Source organism: Oncorhynchus keta, unplaced genomic scaffold (assembly GCF_023373465.1).
Source record: "Oncorhynchus keta strain PuntledgeMale-10-30-2019 unplaced genomic scaffold, Oket_V2 Un_scaffold_29839_pilon_pilon, whole genome shotgun sequence".
Classification (NCBI taxonomy): Eukaryota; Metazoa; Chordata; class Actinopteri; order Salmoniformes; family Salmonidae; genus Oncorhynchus; species Oncorhynchus keta.
The window spans coordinates 6,885-31,236 of NW_026290908.1; the positions used below are offsets into that span (position 1 = coordinate 6,885).

At 45.1% G+C, this 24,352-nt stretch overlaps 2 protein-coding genes across 2 annotated transcripts; both read right to left on the reverse strand.

Moving 5' to 3' along the window:
• Positions 1-2,867: 2,867 nt before the first annotated feature.
• Positions 2,868-6,007, reverse strand: stk16 (serine/threonine kinase 16). The gene is made up of 6 exons (XM_052515711.1): positions 5,289-6,007; positions 4,298-4,424; positions 3,842-4,061; positions 3,500-3,633; positions 3,175-3,391; positions 2,868-3,029 (listed from the first exon to the last, which is right to left on the reverse strand). Exons 2-6 carry the CDS (start codon positions 4,381-4,383, stop codon positions 2,883-2,885), a joined length of 804 nt encoding a protein of 267 aa, XP_052371671.1. The 5' UTR covers positions 4,384-4,424; positions 5,289-6,007; the 3' UTR covers positions 2,868-2,882.
• A 1,006-nt stretch (positions 6,008-7,013) lies between these two features.
• On the reverse strand, positions 7,014-14,591 carry LOC118380832 (tubulin alpha chain-like). The gene is made up of 4 exons (XM_052515710.1): positions 14,424-14,591; positions 9,001-9,223; positions 8,702-8,850; positions 7,014-8,520 (listed from the first exon to the last, which is right to left on the reverse strand). Exons 1-4 carry the CDS (start codon positions 14,424-14,426, stop codon positions 7,546-7,548), a joined length of 1,350 nt encoding a protein of 449 aa, XP_052371670.1. The 5' UTR covers positions 14,427-14,591; the 3' UTR covers positions 7,014-7,545.
• Between the last annotated feature and the right edge of the window lie 9,761 nt (positions 14,592-24,352).

The following is a 24,352-nucleotide window of genomic DNA, read 5'->3' on the forward strand; positions in this document are numbered from 1 at the left end:
TAGCTTGCCAGGGGACTGACTGACCTGTAGGGCTGAGGGATGGTAACTGGGGTTAGAGTTAGCTTGCCAGGGGACTGACTGACCTGTAGGGCTGAGGGATGGTGACTGAGGGGGGTTAGAGTTAGCTTGCCAGGGGACTGACTGACCTGTAGGGCTGAGGGATGGTAACTGGGGGTTAGAGTTAGCTTGCCAGGGACTGACTGACCTGTAGGGCTGAGGGATGGTAACTGGGGGTTAGAGTTAGCTTGCCAGGGGACTGACTGACCTGTAGGGCTGAGGGATGGTAACTGGGGGTTAGAGTTAGCTTGCCAGGGGACTGACTGACCTGTAGGGCTGAGGGATGGTAACTGGGGGTTAGAGTTAGCTTGCCAGGGGACTGACTGACCTGTAGGGCTGAGGGATGGTGACTGGGGTTAGAGTTAGCTTGCCAGGGACTGACTGACCTGTAGGGCTGAGGGATGGTGACTGGGGGTTAGAGTTAGCTTGCCAGGGGACTGACTGACCTGTAGGGCTGAGGGATGGTGACTGGGGGTTAGAGTTAGCTTGCCAGGGGACTGACTGACCTGTAGGGCTGAGGGATGGTGACTGGGGGGAGTTACTTGCCAGGGGAGGACCTGACTGACCTGTAGGGCTGAGGGATGGTAACTGGGGGTTAGAGTTAGCTTGCCAGGGGACTGACTGACCTGTAGGGCTGAGGGATGGTGACTGGGGGTTAGAGTTAGCTTGCCAGGGACTGACTGACCTGTAGGGCTGAGGGATGGTGACTGGGGGTTAGAGTTAGGGACTGACCTGTAGGGCCAGGGACTGCCAGGGACTGACCTGTAGGGCTGAGGGATGGTGACTGGGGGTTAGAGTTAGCTTGCCAGGGGACTGACTGACCTGTAGGGCTGAGGGATGGTGACTGGGGGGAGTTAGCTTGCCAGGGACTGACTGACTTGTAGGGCTGAGGGATGGTGACTGGGGTTAGAGTTAGCTTGCCAGGGACTGACTGACCTGTAGGGCTGAGGGATGGTGACTGGGGGTTAGAGTTAGCTTGCCAGGGGACTGACTGACCTGTAGGGCTGAGGGATGGTAACTGGGGGTTAGAGTTAGCTTGCCAGGGGACTGACTGACCTGTAGGGCTGAGGGATGGTAACTGGGGGTTAGAGTTAGCTTGCCAGGGACTGACTGACCTGTAGGGCTGAGGGATGGTGACTGGGGGTTAGAGTTAGCTTGCCAGGGGACTGACTGATCTGTAGGGCTGAGGGATGGTGACTGGGGGTTAGAGTTAGCTTGCCAGGGGACTGACTGACCTGTAGGGCTGAGGGATGGTGACTGGGGTTAGAGTTAGCTTGCCAGGGGACTGACTGACCTGTAGGGCTGAGGGATGGTGACTGGGGGTTAGAGTTAGCTTGCCAGGGGACTGACTGACCTGTAGGGCTGAGGGATGGTGACTGGGGGTTAGAGTTAGCTTGCCAGGGGACTGACTGACCTGTAGGGCTGAGGGATGGTAACTGGGGGTTAGAGTTAGCTTGCCAGGGGACTGACTGACCTGTAGGGCTGAGGGATGGTGACTGGGGGTTAGAGTTAGCTTGCCAGGGACTGACTGACCTGTAGGGCTGAGGGATGGTGACTGGGGGTTAGAGTTAGCTTGCCAGGGACTGACTGACCTGTAGGGCTGAGGGATGGTGACTGGGGGTTAGAGTTAGCTTGCCAGGGGACTGACTGACCTGTAGGGCTGAGGGATGGTGACTGGGGGTTAGAGTTAGCTTGCCAGGGGACTGACTGACCTGTAGGGCTGAGGGATGGTGACTGGGGGTTAGAGTTAGCTTGCCAGGGGACTGACTGACCTGTAGGGCTGAGGGATGGTAACTGGGGGTTAGAGTTAGCTTGCCAGGGGACTGACTGACCTGTAGGGCTGAGGGATGGTAACTGGGGGTTAGAGTTAGCTTGCCAGGGGACTGACTGACCTGTAGGGCTGAGGGATGGTGACAGGGGGTTAGAGTTAGCTTGCCAGGGGACTGACTGACCTGTAGGGCTGAGGGATGGTGACTGGGGGTTAGAGTTAGCTTGCCAGGGGACTGACTGACCTGTAGGGCTGAGGGATGGTAACTGGGGGTTAGAGTTAGCTTGCCAGGGGACTGACTGACCTGTAGGGCTGAGGGATGGTAACTGGGGGTTAGAGTTAGCTTGCCAGGGGACTGACTGACCTGTAGGGCTGAGGGATGGTAACTGGGGGTTAGAGTTAGCTTGCCAGGGGACTGACTGACCTGTAGGGCTGAGGGATGGTAACTGGGGGTTAGAGTTAGCTTGCCAGGGGACTGACTGACCTGTAGGGCTGAGGGATGGTGACTGGGGGTTAGAGTTAGCTTGCCAGGGACTGACTGACCTGTAGGGCTGAGGGATGGTAACTGGGGGTTAGAGTTAGCTTGCCAGGGGACTGACTGACCTGTAGGGCTGAGGGATGGTAACTGGGGGTTAGAGTTAGCTTGCCAGGGGACTGACTGACCTGTAGGGCTGAGGGATGGTGACTGGGGTTAGAGTTAGCTTGCCAGGGGACTGACTGACCTGTAGGGCTGAGGGATGGTAACTGGGGGTTAGAGTTAGCTTGCCAGGGGACTGACTGACCTGTAGGGCTGAGGGATGGTAACTGGGGGTTAGAGTTAGCTTGCCAGGGGACTGACTGACCTGTAGGGCTGAGGGATGGTAACTGGGGGTTAGAGTTAGCTTGCCAGGGGACTGACTGACCTGTAGGGCTGAGGGATGGTGACTGGGGGTTAGAGTTAGCTTGCCAGGGGACTGACTGACCTGTAGGGCTGAGGGATGGTGACTGGGGGTTAGAGTTAGCTTGCCAGGGGACTGACTGACCTGTAGGGCTGAGGGATGGTAACTGGGGGTTAGAGTTAGCTTGCCAGGGGACTGACTGACCTGCATGGCTGGGGGATGGTAACTGGGTTCTGGACAGCAAGGGCCACACTGTCTCCCTTCTGGAACACCATGTCATAGGGCCCCTCCAGGAACATCATGCTGTACAGTACACAGCCCAGAGACTGGAGAGAAAGAGAGAGAGAATATTGTCTCTACAAGGTCAACAAACACCAGGCATGATATATCGCTTGTACAATACTGACAGTTTCCACTGACCAAACTAAAGTGAGAAGGGGGGGGGGGTGGTAGTACGCTAGTGTGCGTTACCCAGATGTCTGTACGGTCATCGATGACACAGTGGCTCTCCACGTTAAAGAGCTCAGGGGCACGGTACGATATAGTACACCTCTGAGCTGCCCAGTCCTGTACTGTCATGGCCTCCCTGGTCCCCTTGACCTCCATCCTGGAGCGGTTCATAGAACCCAGGTCCATCAGCAGCGGCCTGTCATCCTCCTCTAGGAGTACATTGGTAGGCTTCAGATCTCTGAGAGGAGAGAGGAGAGGTAAAGAGAGGGATAGAGATAGACTCATTCTAATTTGAACCACTAACCATAATCGTGTGTGTGTGTGTAATAGCAGTATCAGCCTGTACCTGTGTGCGTAGCCTCTGTCATGCATGGCCTTCAGTCCAGAACAGATGCCCTGTAGGACCTTCAGGATGCGTCTCTCTGGCATGAAGCTGCCCTTGTCCCTCAGCTTCTCTAGCACTGACCACAGACTGCCCTTCTGTAGGAGCACCCACACACAGGCGTGAATACAAAGACGCATACATACACACTTTTTCATTTTGCGCTTTAAAACAGTGTATCGGCAGATGTATCGGTATCTTTTAACCCCCCTCCAAAAAATGGTATCAGACCCCAAAAAAACACCTGGGCTCTAATACGCACATACAGGCATGAGTACATAGACATGTGCACACACGTACACGTACCTGAACATAGGGCAGCAGTATCCAGGCCTCACTCTTGCCCCCCCTCTCTATGAAGGTGTGCCCTGCCAGGCCCAGGATGTTGGGGTGGCTGAAGAGACGGTGCATCTCCACCTCCGTCTGAGCCTCTTGGCGACCCTCCCGGTCATGGCACAGGATCCTCTTCAGGGCGTAGAAACGCCCGTCCTGCACCCCCTCCACCAGGTCCACATAGCTGAACCCTCTGAGATGAGGGGAGGATTGGAAGGTAAAAGACGATAGACAGAGAGAAAATAGGGAACGACAGAGGGGGTAGATAACGAAAGCAGGAGAAAGTGGAGAGGCAGACAAAACCAGAGTCCTGATCAGTAAGATGTAACGTTACAGAAGACTGAAATACAAATACATGTGTGGGAGGGACCGGGGTGATCGTCTGCCATGTAGAATAGGTAAGTGTTTCACTGATGCGGACGGTTTTACCCTTCATCTAGTTTCTGGATGAAGTAGTATCTTTTGTTGTCAATGGTGATGGAGCCGCGGGAACAGATACACAGGGTCTGACCCATCCTCCCTGGGGCATAACTCAACACACCAACACCCAGATGGACTGAGAGAGAGAGACACAACCCATATTTATTTATTTTCCATTTTGTACTTGAACTATTTACACATCGCTACAACACTGTATACAGACATATGTCATTCAAAATGTCTTTATTTTGGAACTTGTGCTTTGGCAATGTAAACATGTTTCCCATGCCAATAAAGCCCCTTAAATTTAATTGAGAGAGATGGAGTGCATGAGGTAAAAGACCAGGTTTAGTGAAATTGAAAGTGAGAGATCAAGTGGAAAGCCATGGGAGATAGAGGGCGAGTATGGGATATATGTGTAAAAAACATACTGAAACATGAAATCCAGTCCATTACACTATGTTCCAAGGATTGATGCAGTGTCAATTTCACTTCAAAATGATTCACTGTCACCTGTGCTTGATAATAATTGTGGGTGTTTATATTTGTCTTATTTACACGTGTGAATTGGAAATGTGTTTTTTGCATATCACAACTCCTCCTGAGACAAACTTGGAGTGGGGTGACATTGTCGACGGTGACCCTGGCGAAAGTAGGACTAGGTGCCTTGCTCAAGGACACATCGGCAGATTTGTTGACCTTGTCGGCTCAGGGATTCAAACTAACAACCTTTCGGTTACTGGCCTAACTATTCAAACGAGCAACCTTTCGGTTACTTTCCTAGCCGGGCTACAGGGACTCTTGGTCCTAAACCTTTTCAAAAGTGTACGATTTTGTTTAGTAACGTGGCACACCGGTATGAGAATACAAGCTAACTACAAGAGGGCAGCATGCAGATCAATCCTGATCAGCCAATATTATCTGATAGAGATATTGATAAACGTGTGAGGAAAATACATGGGGATATTTACTTTGTTAGCGGTGGATATATAAAAATTACCTTCTGTTATCGTCCTGTTTTCTGCTGGCTACTTCCGTGTACATAAAACGCGTAATGATGACGCAGGCCTGTGAGCTGCTGCCTTCCAAACTGCGAACTCGGAAAAATACAAGGTAAAATCATGACGTCAGCGATCTTCAGATCGCTCTAGATTTAGAGGCCCGAGTTGGAAGACCGTTCAAATCGATTTATCCCAGTCGGAGCTCGTCTTTTCCCCGAGTTCCAAATGGTTTTGAACACACGGAAGTCGGAGATTTTCGAGTTACCAGTGGTTTCGAACGCGGCACCAATCGAAGTTTCTATTATATCGACAATATAGTCAAGTTAACATTAACCATGGAAATACATGTCCTCAAAGACGGAAGGCGGGCGGGAGGCGAAATCATTATACGCAGTACAAGGACATATACGCGTGTGAACAGGCCATAGCGATGAAGTAGTTGTCTTTGTATCCGTGCCATTATAGCGTATGTGACCGCATGGGGAGCGCCATTTTGAAGTACTAAATTATCTTAATCTTGGTTGATTTGCCTAACGCATGGGAATCTCTACCCAGTTGACGTTGAAATGATGGAAGCCCTCAACGGCAATTCCCATGCTCCATCCATGACTGGCACAGGTCCGATAAAGTATTTGCTCATGTCCAAAAGCGCTTCCCCTTGGATGTAAAATGAAACGTCTCAATATGTCCACCTGCAGGCCTTTGGTCTAGTGCTACGTGTACTCTACACCTGTTTATGAAGCATGTGACAAATATTTAAGCATTTTGCGTCCATACATTAGTGCATTCGTAACAACCGTACGTAATTTCTATTCGATCAAATAAGCCTCACGTAGCAAATTTGTTAAATGTTGGGTGTGACAAACTGCACTCATTGACCTCCATATAATAGTCCTCACTTTTTGGGCTTAATTCCGGGGAGAGATTTTGGGCCGAATTAAGCTTCTCGATTCAGCACTTCCTCTGGCCAAATCAAGTATTTGATTAAACCAGAGCACTACCCAGTGGACTCAACTTTGCTAAAGTGAGTCTCAAATCAAAATTAGTTTTACCATCCAGGGTAGCCTAGTGGTTAGAGCATTGGACTAGTAACCGAAAGGTGTCAAGTTCAAACCCCGAGCTGACAAGGTACAAATCTGTCGTTCTGCCCCTGAACAGGCAGTTAACCCACTGTTCCTAGGCCGTTATTGAAAATAAGAATGTTCTTAACTGACTTGCCTAGTAAAATACAATTTTAAAAATGTATCCACTTGTCACCTTTAGGCTATTCTGTAACAATCCAAATAAAATAGTTTCACATTATGGGGAGAATCTTTCCATGTTAGTCAACACTACAGGTTATCCTTGAAATTCTCACCTTCTCAAAACACGTTGAGAAGGTCAGAAGGGACAGACCCCTGGCTTTCTCATCCAATGGGGCTTGACAGTCCACAGGAGTATGCAATTAAGACAGTTACATTACATTACATTTAAGTCATTTAGCAGACGCTCTTATCCAGAGCGACTTACTAGTTACCTTACCATAAACTTGTTTTTCAAGGCACCCTGCGGCTACATTTATATCCCAAGAATTCTCTGCTACTTACCAGGCCATTTGTGTGGCCGATTGCACAAACTGACGTTTTATGGCCGTTTAATAGTCATTTAGACAAATTACAATGAAACCTAGCGTCAGGACTGGAGGCAGTTGTGATTGATTAGAACCATTGAAAGAGGTTAACACATTAAACTGAGATAAAACTTTATTTACAAAGGAGGGGATACAGCCACAACAGTAACCTGATGTGATAACTCTTAAAATAAGACATGGCAAAGAAAATAATACAATCTGTAGGGATAAAACCAATAAATTATTTTGGGGTAACTTAACATGCAATGCAAAATAATCCTCCAAGACTGTTATTGAATTACATTCATTAAGACCCAACACCATGGGGTTTAGTTGGCTAGTTTGTTTTCTGATTGGCAGTAACTTTAGTGTTTAGGATAGATCTGAACACAGAAGTACCATGAACTTAAAGGAAACATTTTTATGGAGACAGCTTAATCTTCAAGGTTCTGCATGGTTCCATAGTCAACCTGGGAAACTAGTGTCAGACATGGATGGATGTGGGGTCTTTGGTGAAGAAAACACGATTGATAACTTTCGACAAGGGAAGGAGCAGGCCGTTCCCCACTTCATGGTCAAGTAAAGGCAGTTCTATCTCAGTGATACGTAAGCCGACCGAGGACATATCCCCCCTTTGAACTCTTCGCCTAATACTCCTCTCCCTCCTCGTCCTCCTCAAATGAGTCGATTCCGACCTCTTCATAGTCCTTCTCCAGGGCAGCCATGTCTTCCCTGGCCTCAGAGAACTCTCCCTCCTCCATGCCCTCACCCACGTACCAGTGCACGAATGCCCGCTTGGCATACATCAGGTCAAACTTGTGGTCGAGACGCGCCCAGGCCTCAGCGATGGCTGTGGTGTTGCTCAACATGCACACAGCTCTCTGGACCTTGGCCAGGTCACCCCCTGGCACCACAGTGGGTGGCTGGTAGTTGATGCCAACTTTGAAACCTGTAGGGCACCAGTCCACGAACTGGATGCTTCGCTTTGTCTTGATGTTGCCGATGGCCACGTTGACATCCTTGGGCACCACGTCTCCGCGGTACAGCAGGCAGCACGCCATGTACTTACCGTGGCGAGGGTCGCACTTCACCATCTGGTTGGCGGGCTCAAAACAGGAGTTGGTGATCTCAGCCACAGAGAGCTGCTCGTGGTAGGCCTTCTCGGCTGAGATGACAGGGGCATAGGTGGCCAGGGGGAAGTGGATGCGGGGGTAAGGCACCAGGTTGGTCTGGAACTCTGTCAGGTCCACGTTAAGGGCACCATCGAAGCGGAGAGAGGCTGTGATCGAGGAGACAATCTGGCTGATGAGCCTGTTGAGGTTGGTGTAAGAGGGGCGCTCAATGTCCAGGTTTCTACGGCAGATGTCGTAGATGGCCTCATTGTCGACCATGAAGGCACAGTCAGAGTGCTCTAGGGTGGTGTGGGTGGTCAGGATGGAGTTGTAGGGCTCCACCACAGCTGTGGACACCTGGGGAGCAGGGTATATGGCAAACTCCAGCTTGGACTTCTTCCCAAAGTCGACTGAGAGACGCTCCATGAGCAGGGAGGTGAAACCAGAACCGGTACCTCCTCCGAAGCTGTGGAAGACCAAGAAACCTTGGAGCCCCGTACACTGGTCAGCCTGTCAAGACACAGAAAACTCATCAACATGTTTTCTAGAAGGAAAGTCCAAGCTCTGATAAGACCCATTCAGGCTAGATTTATACAAGACAAGGCTAAAACCCTTTCTGATAAAACATGAAAAACCCATTTGTTATCCTAATATCACCATTGAATCTATCAAATCTGACAGTTTCTCTCACCAGTTTACGGATCCTGTCCAGCACCTGGTCGATGATCTCCTTGCCGATAGTGTAGTGGCCACGGGCATAGTTATTAGCTGCGTCCTCCTTCCCTGAGATCAGCTGCTCGGGGTGAAACAGCTGGCGGTAGGTACCTGTCCGCACCTCATCTGAGAGAAACGGGAACAGACTAGGGTTAATTAGTCTGGTCTTGATGCTTGTTTAGAACTGTACCACCATATTGATGAAGACCTCTTCCTACACATTCCCAGTGTCAATCAGTCAGTGGATTTTCTCTGCCAGATCCCTCCAATACTCACCAATGACAGTGGGCTCCAGGTCTACAAAGATGGCGCGGGGCACGTATTTCCCAATGCCCGTGGCGCTGAAGAACGTGGTGAAGGAGTCGTCAGTGCTACCGACCGCCTTGTTGTTAGGCATGGTGCCGTCCGGCTGGATCCCGTGCTCCAAGCAGTACAGCTCCCAACAGGTGTTGCCCATCTGGACTCCAGCCTGACCCACATGCACAGAGATACACTCACGCTGGAGAGACCGGGAAATATAGGGTTAGTCAAACAATTAGCTTATGGTTTCTTTGAACAGGTACAAAACATTGACTACACAAGGAGCCGATGCATTGACAGCAGTCTGCACTGGATGGAGTAACACTTGGTTGTCAATGTCACCAATGATAAATGGAGCCAGTGGAGCAACCCTCCAAACCACTCAGTGCATAGGAGTCTGAGGTCGATTAAGGATTTGGGCAACCATTTTAGAAATTGTTTATCTGCTTTTTCTCACCACCAAGGGGCAGCACTCTAACACTAGTGGTTCCCAACCAGGGGTACTAGGTTCCCTGGGGGCGCTATGCCGATACACAGAGGGTACTTAAGACTCATGAGACCATAAGGTTACTGATAGAATGCACATGAGAGGGTACATCTGGCAGGGCAAAATTCAGTTGGTGGTACAATAACAGAAACAGGTTGGGAACCACTGCTCTACACTAACAGAGGAAACAAACCTAACCTGCCCATGTCTGAGTGACAAAGGACAGGTGAGGCTTAAAACAATGGACGGCATGATCTAGCTAGTTAAAGACAAGCCACCGGAGTTATGAGCCAAAGTTGTGAGTCGTGTGTATATTTGCATGGTGACCCAATTTGTTTGCAGTGTGTTGAAACGGGACTATGACTACACTTCCTAGCATGGCTTAGCCAACTCTGCAGTGAGTCCATCTGACCTACGTTAGTACTGAACTGTATGCAGCTACAGTCTCAGAAGCCTAGACACGTCTCAGTGTGTGACTACCGGTATTGACATAGCCATTAACCACGTCTGAACCATGTAACTGATCTACACTGTATAAAACATTAAGAACACCTGCTCTTTCCATGACAGACTGACCAGATGAAAGCTATGATCCCTTATTGATGACACTGGTATGGTAGTAGATGCCAGGCACACCGGGTTGTGTCAAGTACTTCAACATATGTGTATAAAGAATGATCCACCACCCAAAGGACATCCAGCCAACTTGACAACTGTGGGAAGCATTGGAGTCAACATGGACCAGTATGGAACGCTTGATACCTTGTAGAGTCTATGCCCTGACGAATTGAGGCTGTTCTGAGGGCAAAAGGTGGAACAATTATAAAAAGGTGTTCCTACTGTTTTGTACACCAACTGCATTTTACATTTACACAGGAGTCTGGACACCCCTTCAGATTAGTGGATTCGGCTATTTTTGCCACACCAGTTGCTGACAGGTTAATAAAATCGAGCACAAAGCCATACAATCTCCATAGACAAACATTGGTCTTACCGAAGAGCTCAGTGACTTAAGTCTGGGGCCGTTTCACCGGTTGGACTAGGCCCCTTAGTTCCAGTGAAGGGAAATCTTAACTATACAGTATACATTGACATTCTAGACGATTCTGTGCTTCCAACTTTGTGGCAACAGTTTAGGGAAGGCCCTTTTCTGTTTCAGCATGACAATGCCCTTGTGCACAAAGCGAGGTCCATACAGAAATGGTTTGTCAGGATCAGTGTGGCAGAACTTGACTGGCCTGCACAGAGCCCTGACCTCAACCCCATCGAACACCTTTGGGATGAATTGGAACACTGACTGCAAGCCAGGCCTAATTGCCCAACATCAGTGCCCGACCTCACTAATGCTCGTGGCTGAAAGGAAGCAAGTCGCCGCAGCAATGTTCCAACATCAGTGGAAAGCCTTTCTTAGAGTGGAGGCTGTTGAGCAGCAATAATAATAATAAATGCCATTTAGCTGACGCTTTTATCCAAAGCGACTTACAGTCATGTGTGCATACATTCTACGTATGGGTGGTCCCGGGAATCGAACCCACTACCCTGGCGTTACAAGCGCCATGCTCTACCAACTGAGCCACAGAAGGACAAAGGGTGGACCTACTCCACATTAATGCCAATGATTTTGGATTGAGATGTTCAAAGAGCAGGTGTCCACATACTTGGTCATGTAGTGTACACATTTTATAGGGAAGGCAGCACTTGATATCTATATTCACTAAGGACCAAACAGAAGGTGTGCGTGTGAGAAATGAGTCAATTTTGCAATGCAGTATTGGCAGACGGCAGGATAGTTGAGGCTCGACTGCAGTGACACCATCCAGTCGATTAGACTCTTATAGCATTAGCAAAACAGCCATGCTGAATGTGTTACCACAATGTGCATCCCAGTCGTCCATTACAGCCCACTCTCCTTATATTCTTCCTGTCATTTACGCACCACACCCCTGAGGAGAGGATGCCACTAGATTGAGATACACACACACCCCATTGGAATGCCAACTTGGACAGAGGTCATTAGAGATTATACAATTATGTGAATTTGTTTAACATTACAGCTTCGCAAGGAAACAAGGTTTGATAAGACATCACTAGAATCGAGGCCGAAATGGGAGGTTGGCAAGTGGCTACCCTACCCCTTCAGCGAGTCATTGAGCTAGCGAGTAGCGACAATGCTAACAGGAGCTGACGAGTCTGCGTCAAGGCCAAAATGCCCTCCACACCCTACTGAAGTATTTACAGAGAACAGGCCGAGGGGAAAGCAGCACCAAGGATGAGTGAAGCTGATAATAACAAGCGTATAATTTCTGAATCGCAGCGCACCAGAGGCAGAGCTAGCTACATACACACACCAGTCTGTCCAAACTGGCTGACTAGACAGATGGGAGCGAGACATTCAAGAGAAAGTCAAGGAAGATAAGTTCACGAGACAGTGACATGCCAAGAGGACGAGTCTGGGAATGTTGTGTGGTTGTATGCGTTGGCAGTACTTATGAATCAGAGCGTTTTGATTTGCCAAGGCCCAGCTATAAACAAGACCACCTGCCACAGTAACAGGAGAACAGACACCAGCCAAGCTAGGCTTTGCCCTCTGGTAGAATCATTTCCCCTTAAGCTAGGTTTAACTTCCAGTAGTATCAAGGGCAATTATTTAAATGGAAGAATCCGCATAATGGGAATAGGACTTCCTTTTATGAACTGTAACTTTGTAAATTATTTTTTACAGTATAGTAAGAGGATGTGAAGGAAACGTTAGAAAACCTCACTTCACTCCAGATCTGAATCTACTACAGGGAGGTTCTCGTGACTTCAAGATCTTACACCTACCTGCATGTTGCTACACCCCTCCACACATAATGACTACTGTTATGACTCCACTCATGTAGAGACTGGGGCCATGACTGTCAGCCATTTCTCCAGCCTCCTAGTTTGACAGAACAAGCTGGGTAGGGTGGATGTGGGGGAGGGGTGGTGACACAGGGATGCGAGTGTGTGCCTAGTTTAGGCATGACAGCTAGGTCAGCACTGCAGCCAGCTATTTAAAGGGAGGTGTCAATCATGACTCCATCCACCACTGTGTGTAGCCCCTCCAGACCCCCATTCTACTCCACTGACCCCTTTATGTGGGAACAACCACATGGTGTCCTGAACCTCTAGTTCAGTCAGAGTTGATGTTCAGGCAGTCCCTAGTTCATACCAGACTTAAGAAACTAACTTCCACCCTGTTGCATTTGTCAGGGGTTGCCCTGATTTACTAAACCACACACTTGAAACCTTGTAGGAGAGTCTGTGCAGTCCCGTGTGTAACTGTGATAGCTAGTTGACTCAGTGACAGTTTGCTCATGATATAATAAGCCATTTATGTTACTGTTACCAAATAGGCCAGTCAGGTACATGCTAGATTATGGTATTCATTTCCTGTATTATAAACTCGTATGGAGATAGACCGTAGAGTACAGTCTTGATTAACAAATAGTTTGTGCAACTGCAAGTCCGCTGAGACACTTGGCACCAACATGGCTGATGGACTAACCGCTTGTGGCGTGTTCAGTAGCTAGTAAGCAACCCCCCTCCAGCTTCCTGTTCTGTCCCCTTTGGGGGGGAGGGGGGTTCAGTGCAAAGAGGGCCTTGTGTTATGCGGTAAGACATATGGCTTGGAATTCACACCCAAACAAATAGCCTCCCTCTACTTTCATAATATTCAAATTAGATGGCAGGTGTTTGAAGACACCGCATTATGACCTTAGTACATGAACTGGAATGGATAATAATAATAATAATAATATATGCCATTTAGCAGACGCTTTTATCCAAAGCGACTTACAGTCATGGATCATAAAGGCTCTTTCACCCACATTTAGTAATATAGACCTTAACCTCAGGATCACAGTCTGCCATGTGCTAGTCTGAAATGCTGATCCACTGGGCTCTGCGTCACTCCTAACCTCAGATTTCCCTTTCAAATCAGATTACTGAAGGTTACCCCATCACGACTAAGCATGTATGCATAGTCACAAGATTTCTGAGAGGTCTAAGTCGAATTCCTTGATATATTTTATGATTAAATCACATGGGCAGGATGTGAGGTAATACAAATGTGAGCCATGTCCTAAAAACATCTATGTGGCAACTTCGTGGGAAAATGTTACTTCGGGACAACTATTACAATGAATCTTTTTTTTGTAAACTCATTGTAGATGTAATCTGCCATACTACAGTAGATGGTAATCTGTGGTTCATTAGTAGTCGTTGGCATTTGTTCGGACTGAAAACCACTACATAGAGAGAACGTTCCCAGTTTTGCGCAGTAGACTAGAGCAACAGGAACAGTAGCTGACTAGGCCTACAGTCACCCATCAGAATACACACGGACCCGTGGGAGCCACATCAGCATTTAAAGCCAGCAGAGCAAATAAACACACCCATAACCACACGGGCCCCACCGCCACTATATGGAAACGGGCAACTCCTTTAACCATTCAAAATGGCAGGAGGCTGCGTCAGGCGCCAAATGAACACTTGATAGTAACTTGATAGTAAACTGAGTCATTATTATGAAATAGGACAATTAATGCTCAGGTGACGAAATTTTATAATTAAATGCATTCTAGTAATAGTTGTGTCTACTGCTCCAGTCGTGTTTGAATTGAAAAGCAAAACAGCGGGCTAAATTGAACGCGCAGCAAAATGGATACTCCTATCATGACGCACCATGTTATCAGAACAAAATCATATTATATAAAAACAGGTGAGTCGTAGCGTAGGCTGTACCTACGCGTATTATAGATAGCATAAACATTATTATACAGGATGGACTACAAAAACATTAGAAATATAGCCTAATTCATACAACTCAACCTTTACATTATTACAACCTATGCGTCGAAGGCAATGTTAAAAATAATTAAGATCTCACCATTTTGATTCTGTTTGTCTTCGTTTCCGTAGAAAAATAAAAGTGTTGGTGGTATAACCTCTCACAGTGAACCTATAATGGGGTCTCCGTGAGTATGTTTTAACTGCGTGTGTTACTGCAATCTGTTTTTATAAACTACGAAGGGCGGGGGTGGAGTTTTGGACACTCCCTCTTCTCTCATAGGTCGAGTTCGTTTCACATGGCCCGGTGCTCCGGTTAGGCGTAGTTGGATATTTTAGACGATTCCATTGGCCCTTAACTGATATTCCCAGTCACCGGGCCATGCAAAACGAACTCCTCCATACACGGACTCGACCTCAGGCTAGGTAGGAAAGTACAGGACAGAAAGGTTAGCTGTACCAAAGACGATATATTACATTGACAAGATAGCCGAGTGACCGCTCTAACAATGTAATTACATTTCCCCAGTGATTGAAGGCAGGCGATACCATTCCAGTCAACGAGAGGGCGCGTGACCAACAGGCACAACTAAATTGTTGCTGGAATGCCACGTGCATCCAGTTAAATCAGTACAGCCTAAACATTACGAAACTTCTATTCTACCAAGTAAGCCTCACGTAATTCAACACTCGTTTATGGACCCCCACCCCACCCACCCACCCCCATACAAAAGAGGGCTTATATCACGTAGACAGATTTTGGGCAGAGTACATCCTCTCGCTTCACCTCTTCCTCTCTGTCTTTGCGCAATGAACTGCCTTCGGGTTTAGTTGCTCCTTGTTCGCCACTAGATGTCAGACTTGTCTAGTGAGCTGCTTGTTGGTCCTTACCATGACGAATACGCTCTTCTGTCTGCAACAAAATAGGTCAACGTTGTCCCTGGGCAGACAATGATCTGAGGCCAGGTATGTATTTTCCTCCCTAATTTCTCCATTAGGAATTGAGGAGAGTAAAATTATCCTAGTTCTGTGTCTAAGGGACCATTTTTGGAGCTGTCTTTCTGTGCATGAACAAGGTGGCAGTTTTGATTCCAGTAATATCTGTTTCTGTGGTTAATAAATTAAAGTTGAGAGGATACACATTTAATACTTTAACTTTGAGGCAGTTGAACTCAGTTTTATCTCTCCTATCTAAGTGGTTAGCTGTCCTATAGACCCCGGCCCCTGGCCCACGAGGCATTGGAGGACCCTTCTCTCTGTCTTTTGGCTATGAATGAATATGAATGAATATAATATAATCCTCAAACAAGGCCTGAATTCCTCCAGACAGGCTCTTCATCCTGACCCCCCCTGTATTTTGAGATAGATGGAACGATAGATCAAAATCTTTTTCATGTGCATCGTTTTTCCCTCCTATGGTGGACACTATGGGGCGAAGGATTTCTTTCCCCTTATCTTATGCGCTGGAGTTAGACCGTAACCCACTGGCCATGGGTTTAAACTCTAACCCACTGGCCATGGCTTTAAACTCTAACACCCTGGCCATGGCTTTAAACTCTAACCCATTGGCCATGTGTTTAAACTCTAACCCACTGGCCATGTGATTAAACTCTAACCCACTGGCCATGTGATTAAACTCTAACCCACTGGCCTTGTGATTAAACTCTAACCCACTGGCCATGTGATTAAACTCTAACCCACTGGCCTTGTGATTAAACTCTAACCCACTGGCCATGTGATTAAACTCTAACCCACTGGCCATGTGATTAAACTCTAACCCACTGGCCATGTGATTAAACTCTAACCCACTGGCCATGTGTTTAAACTCTAACCCACTGGCCATGGGTTTAAACTCTAACCCACTGGCCATGTGATTAAACTCTAACCCACTGGCCATGGGTTTAAACTCTAACCCACTGGCCATGGGTTTAAACTCTAACCCACTGGCCATGTGATTAAACTCTAACCCACTGGCCTTGTGATTAAACTCTAACCCACTGGCCATGTGATTAAACTCTAACCCACTGGCCATGTGATTAAACTCTAACCCACTGGCCATGTGATTAAACTCTAACCCACTGGCCATGTGATTAAACTCTAACCCACTGGCCATGGGTTTAAACTCTAACCCACTGGCCATGTGATTAAACTCTAACCCACTGGCCTTGTGATTAAACTCTAACCCACTGGCCATGTGATTAAACTCTAACCCACTGGCCATGGGATTAAACTCTAACCCACTGGCCATGTGATTAAACTCTAACCCACTGGCCATGTGATTAAACTCTAACCCACTGGCCATGTGATTAAACTCTAACCCACTGGCCATGTGATTAAACTCTAACCCACTGGCCATGTGTTTAAACTGTAACCCACTGGCCATGTGATTAAACTCTAACCCACTGGCCATGTGATTAAACTCTAACCCACTGGCCATGTGATTAAACTCTAACCCACTGGCCATGTGATTAAACTCTAACCCACTGGCCATATGATTAAACTCTAACCCACTGGCCATGTGATTAAACTCTAACCCACTGGCCATGTGATTAAACTCAAACCCACTGGCCATGTGATTAAACTCTAACCCACTGGCCATGGGTTTAAACTCTAACCCACTGGCCATGTGATTAAACTCTAACCCACTGGCCATGGGTTTAAACTCTAACCCACTGGCCATGTGATTAAACTCTAACCCACTGGCCTTGTGATTAAACTCTAACCCACTGGCCATGTGATTAAACTCTAACCCACTGGTGATGTGTTTAAACTCTAACCTACTGGCCATGTGATTAAACTCTAACCCACTGGCCATGGGTTTAAACTCTAACCCACTGGCCATGTGATTAAACTCTAACCCACTGGCCTTGTGATTAAACTGTAACCCACTGGCCATGGGTTTAAACTCTAACCCACTGGCCATGTGATTAAACTCTAACCCACTGGCCTTGTGATTAAACTGTAACCCACTGGCCATGTGATTAAACTCTAACCCACTGGCCATGTGATTAAACTCTAACCCACTGGCCATGTGATTAAACTCTAACCCACTGGCCATGTGATTAAACTCTAACCACTGGCCATATGATTAAACTCTAACCCACTGGCCATGTGATTAAACTCTAACCCACTGGCGATGTGATTAAACTCAAACCCACTGGCCATGTGATTAAACTCTAACCCACTGGCCATGGGTTTAAACTCTAACCCACTGGCCATGTGATTAAACTCTAACCCACTGGCCATGGGTTTAAACTCTAACCCACTGGCCATGTGATTAAACTCTAACCCACTGGCCTTGTGATTAAACTCTAACCCACTGGCCATGTGATTAAACTCTAACCCACTGGCGATGTGTTTAAACTCTAACCTACTGGCCATGTGATTAAACTCTAACCCACTGGCCATGGGTTTAAACTCTAACCCACTGGCCATGGGTTTAAACTCTAACCCACTGGCCATGTGATTAAACTCTAACCCACTGGCCTTGTAATTAAACTCTAACCCACTGGCCATGGGTTTAAACTCTAACCCACTGGCCTTGTGATTAAACTCTAACCCACTGGCCATGTGATTAAACTCTAACCCACTGGCCATGTGATTAAACTCTAACCCACTGGCCATGTGTTTAAACTCTAACCCACTGGCCATGTGATTAAACTCTAACCCACTGGCCATGGGTTTAAACTCTAACCCACTGGCCATGGGTTTAAACTCTAACCCACTGGCCATGTGATTAAACTCTAACCCACTGGCCTTGTGATTAAACTCTAACCCACTGGCCATGGGTTTAAACTCTAACCCACTGGCCATGTGTTTAAATTAAACTCTAACCCACTGGCCATGTGATTAAACTCTAACCCACTGGCCATGTGTTTAAACTTAAACTCTAACCCACTGGCCTTGTGTTTAAACTCTAACCCACTGGCGCCATGTGATTAAACTGTAACCCATGTGTTTAAACTCTAACCCACTGGCCTTGTGATTAACCCACTGGCCTCTAACCCACTGGCCATGGGTTTAAACTCTAACCCACTGGCCATGTGATTAAACTCTAACCCACTGGCCATGGGTTTAAACTCTAACCCACTGGCCATGTGATTAAACTCTAACCCACTGGCCATGTGATTAAACTCTAACCCACTGGCCATGTGATTAAACTCTAACCCACTGGCCTTGTGATTAAACTCTAACCCACTGACCTTGTGATTAAACTCTAACCCACTGGCCATGTGATTAAACTCTAACCCACTGGCCATGTGATTAAACTCTAACCCACTGACCTTGTGATTAAACTCTAACACACTGGCCATGTGATTAAACTTTAACCCACTGACCTTGTGATTAAACTGTAACCTGCTGGCAAATTTTTTTAAACCCTAACCCACCGGCCATGGGTTGAAACGAGTTTCTTTCTATGTTCTTTCTTTAATATAGCATTTGTCTATAAAGCATTATGTATATGCTGGTATGGTGGTTTTGTAGCATCTATAGCAAGAAAACGTTTCTTTACAGCCTAGCCACATAATCAAATCAAATCACATTTATTTATATAGCCCTTCGTACATCAGCTGATATCTCAAAGTGCTGTACAGAAACCCAGCCTAAAACCCCAAACAGCAAGCAATGCAGGTGTAGAAGCACGGTGGCTAGGAAAAACTCCCTAGAAAGGCCAAAACCTAGGAAGAAACCTAGAGAGGAACCAGGCTATGTGGGGTGGCCAATCCTCTTCTAGCTGTGCTAAGATGTTAAAATGTTCATAAATGACCAGCATGGTCGAATAATAATAAGGCAGAACAGTTGAAACTAGAGCAGCAGCACGGCCAGGTGGACTGGGGACCGCAAGGAGTCATCATGTCAGGTTGTCCTGGGGCATGGTCCTAGGGCTCAGGTCCTCCGAGAGAGAGAAAGAAAGAGAGAATTAGAGAGAGCATATGTGGGGTGGCCAGTGCTCTTCTGGCTGTGTCCGGTGGAGATTATAACAGAACATGGCCAAGATGTTCAAATGTTCATAAATGACCAGCATGGTCGAATAATAATAAGGCAGAACAGTTGAAACTGGAGCAGCAGCACGGCCAGGTGGACTGGGGACAGCAAGGAGTCATCATGTCAGGTAGTCCTGGGGCATGGTCCTAGGGCTCAGGTCCTCCGAGAGAGAGAAAGAAAGAGAGAAGAGAGAATTAGAGAACGCACACTTAGATTTACACAGGACACCGAATAGGACAGGAGAAGTACTCCAGATATAACAAACTGACCCTAGCCCCCCGACACATAAACTACTGCAGCATAAATACTGGAGGCTGAGACAGGAGGGGTCAGGAGACACTGTGGCCCCATCCGAGGAGACCCCAGGACAGGGCCAAACAGGAATGATATAACCCCACCCACTTTGCCAAAGTACAGCCCCCACACCACTAGAGGGATATCTTCAACCACCAATTTACCATCCTGAGACAAGGCTGAGTCTATCCCACAAAGATCTCCGCCATGGCACAACCCAAGGGGGGGCGCCAACCCAGACAGGAAGATAACATCAGTGAATCAACCCACTCAGGTGACACACTCAGGTGACGCACCCCTTCCAGGGACGGCATGAGAGAGCCCCAGTAAGCCAGTGACTCAGCCCCTGATAATGGCACATTGATTACTGATCAACATGAATGTGAGTGTAAACGGATGTCTACAACATGAATGTAAACGTAAACTGATGTCTACAACATGAATGTGAACGTAAACTGATGTCTAGAATGTGAATGTAAACGTAAACTGATGTCTACAACATGAATGTGAACGTAAACTGATGTCTACAACATGAATGTGAGTATAAACGGATGTCTACAACATGAATGTGAGTGTAAACTGATGTCTACAACATGAATGTGAATGTAAACTGATGTCTACAACATGAATGTGAGTATAAACTGATGTCTACAACATGAATGTGAGTGTAAACTGATGTCTACAACATGAATGTGAGTGTAAACTGATGTCTACAACATGAATGTGACATGAATGTGATTGTAAACTGATGTCTACAACATGAATGTGAGTGTAAACTGATGTCTACAACATGAATGTGAGTGTAAACTGATGTCTACAACATGAATGTAAACTGATGTCTACAACATGAATGTGAGTGTAAACTGATGTCTGAGTGTAAACTGATGTCTACAAATGAATGAGTGTAAACTGATGTCTACAACATGAATGTGAGTGTAAACTGATGTCTACAACATGAATGTGAGTGTAAACTGATGTCTACAACATGAATGTGTCTACAACATGAATGTGTGTAAACTGATGTCTAAACTGATGTCTGTCAACATGAATGTGAGTGTAAACTGATGTCTACAACATGAATGTGAGTGTAAACTGATGTCTACAACATGAATGTGAGTGTAAACTGATGTCTATAACATGAATGTGAGTGTAAACTGATGTCTACAACATGAAATGAGTGTAAACTGATGTCTAAACATGAATGTGAGTATAAACTGATGTCTACAAATGTGAGTGTAAACTGATGTCTACAACATGAATGTGTAAACTGATGTAAACTGATGTCTACAACATGAATGTGAACGTAAACTGATGTCTACAACATGAATGTGAGTGTAAACTGATGTCTACAACATGAATGTGAGTGTAAACTGATGTCTACAACATGAATGTGAGTGTAAACTGATGTCTACAACATGAATGTGAGTGTAAACTGATGTCTACAACAAGTGTAAACTGATGTCTACAACATGAATGTGAGTGTAAACTGATGTCTACAACATGAATGTGAGTGTAAACTGATGTCTACAACATGAATGTGAGTGTAAACTGATGTCTACAACATGAATGTGAGTGTAAACTGATGTCTACAACATGAATGTGACAACATGAATGTGAGTGTAAACTGATGTCTACAACATGAATGTGAGTATAAATGTCTACAACATGAATGTGACAACATGAATGTGAAGTAAACTGATGTCTACAACATGAATGTGAACGTAAACTGATGTCTACAACATGAATGTGAGTATAAACTGATGTCTACAACATGAATGTGAGTGTAAACTGATGTCTATAACATGAATGTGAGTGTAAACTGATGTCTAGAATGTGAATGTAAACGTAAACTGATGTCTACAACATGAATGTGAACGTAAACTGATGTCTACAACATGAATGTGAGTGTAAACTGATGTCTACAACATGAATGTGAGTGTAAACTGATGTCTACAACATGAATGTGAACGTAAACTGATGTCTAAACTGATGTAAACTGATGTCTACAACATGAATGTGAGTGTAAACTGATGTCTACAACATGAATGTGAAGTGTAAACTGATGTCTACAACATGAATGTGTGTAAAACTACAACATGAAAACTGATGTCTACAACATGAATGTGAGTGTAAACTGATGTCTACAACATGAATGTGAGTGTAAACTAAACATGAATGTATAAACTGATGTCTACAACATGAATGTGAACGTAAACTGATGTCTACAACATGAATGTGAACGTAAACTGATGTCTACAACATGAATGTGTAAACTGATGTCTACAACATGAAAACTGATGTCTACAACATGAATGTGAGTGTAAACTGTAAACTGATGTCTACAACATGAATGTGAGTATAAACTGATGTCTACAACATGAATGTGAGTGTAAACTGATGTCTACAACATGAATGTGAGTGTATAAACTGATGTCTACAACATGAATGTGAAGTGTAAACTGATGTCTACAACATGAATGTGAACGTAAACTGATGTCTAAACATGAATGTGTCTATGTCTAACATGAATGTGAACGTGATGTCTACAACATCAATGTGAGTATAAACTGATGTCTACAACATGAATGTGAGTGTAAACTGATGTCTACAACATGAATGTGAACGTAAACTGATGTCTACAACATGAATGTGAACGTAAACTGATGTCTACAACATGAATGTGAGTGTAAACTGATGTCTACAACATGAATGTGAACGTAAACTGATGTCTACAACATGAATGTGAGTGTAAACTGATGTCTACAACATGAATGTGAACGTAAACTGATGTCTACAACATGAATGTGAGTGTAAACTGATGTCTACAACATGAATGTGAACGTAAACTGATGTCTAAACATGAATGTGTAAACTGATGTCAACATGAATGTGAGTATAAACTGATGTCTAAACTGATGTCTGATGTCTACAACATGAATGTGAGTGTAAACTGATGTCTAAACATGAATGTGATGTAAACTGATGTCTACAACATGAATGTGAGTGTAAACTGATGTCTACAACATGAATGAACTGATGTCTACAACATGAATGTGAACGTAAACTGATGTCTGAACGTAAACTGATGTCTACAACATGAATGTGTGTAAACTGATGTCTACAACATGAATGTGAGTGTAAACTGATGTCTACAACATGAATGTGAGTGTAAACTGATGTCTACAACATGAATGTGAGTGTAAACTGATGTCTACAACATGAATGTGAGTATAAACTGATGTCTACATGAATGTGACGTAAAACATGAATGTGAGTGTAAACTGATGTCTACAACATGAATGTGTGTAAACTGATGTCTAAACATGAATGTGAGTCTAAACTGATGTCTACAACATGAATGTGAGTGTAAACTGATGTCTACAACATGAATGTGATGTCTGATGTCTACAACATGAATGTGAGTGTAAACTGATGTCTACAACATGAATGTGAGTGTAAACTGATGTCTACAACATGAATGTGAGTGTAAACTGATGTCTACAACATGAATGTGAGTGTAAACTGATGTCTACAACATGAATGTGTAAACTGATGTCTACAACATGAATGTGTAAACTGATGTCTACAACAAACTGATGTCTACAACATGAAATGTAAACTGATGTCTAAACATGAATGTGAGTGTAAACTGATGTCTACAACATGAATGTGAGTACAACATAAACTGATGTCTACAACATGAATGTGAGTGTAAACTGATGTCTACAACATGAATGTGAGTAAACTGATGTCTAAACATGAATGTCTACAACATGAATGAATGTGTAAACTGATGTCTACAACATGAATGTGAGTGTAAACTGATGTCTACAACATGAATGTGAGTGTAAACTGATGTCTAAACATGAATGTGAGTGTAAACTATGTCTACAACATGAATGTGAGTGTAAACTGATGTCTACAACATGAATGTGAGTGTAAACTGATGTCTACAACATGAATGTGAGTGTAAACTGATGTCTACAACATGAATGTGAGTGTAAACTGATGTCTATAACATGAATGTGAGTGTAAACTGATGTCTATAACATGAATGTGAGTGTAAACTGATGTCTACAACATGAATGTGAGTGTAAACTGATGTCTACAACATGAATGTGAGTGTAAACTGATGTCTACAACATGAATGTGAGTGTAAACTGATGTCTATAACATGAATGTGAGTGTAAACTGATGTCTACAACATGAATGTGAGTGTAAACTGATGTCTACAACATGAATGTGAACGTAAACTGATGTCTACAACATGAATGTGAGTGTAAACTGATGTCTACAACATGAATGTGAATGTGAACGTAAACTGATGTCTACAACATGAATGTGAGTGTAAACTGATGTCTACAACATGAATGTGAGTGTAAACTGATGTCTACAACATGAATGTGAATGTGAACGTAAACTGATGTCTACAACATGAATGTGAACGTAAACTGATGTCTACAACATGAATGTGAACGTAAACTGATGTCTACAACATGAATGTGAGTATAAACTGATGTCTACAACATGAATGTGAATGTAAACTGATGTCTAGAACATGAATGTGAACGTAAACTGATGTCTACAACATGAATGTGAACGTAAACTGATGTCTAAACTGTAAATGTCTACAACATGAATGTGAAGTGTAAACTGATGTCTACAACATGAATGTGAAGTGTAAACTGATGTCTACAACATGAATGTGAGTGTAAACTGATGTCTACAACTGATGTCTACAACATGAAT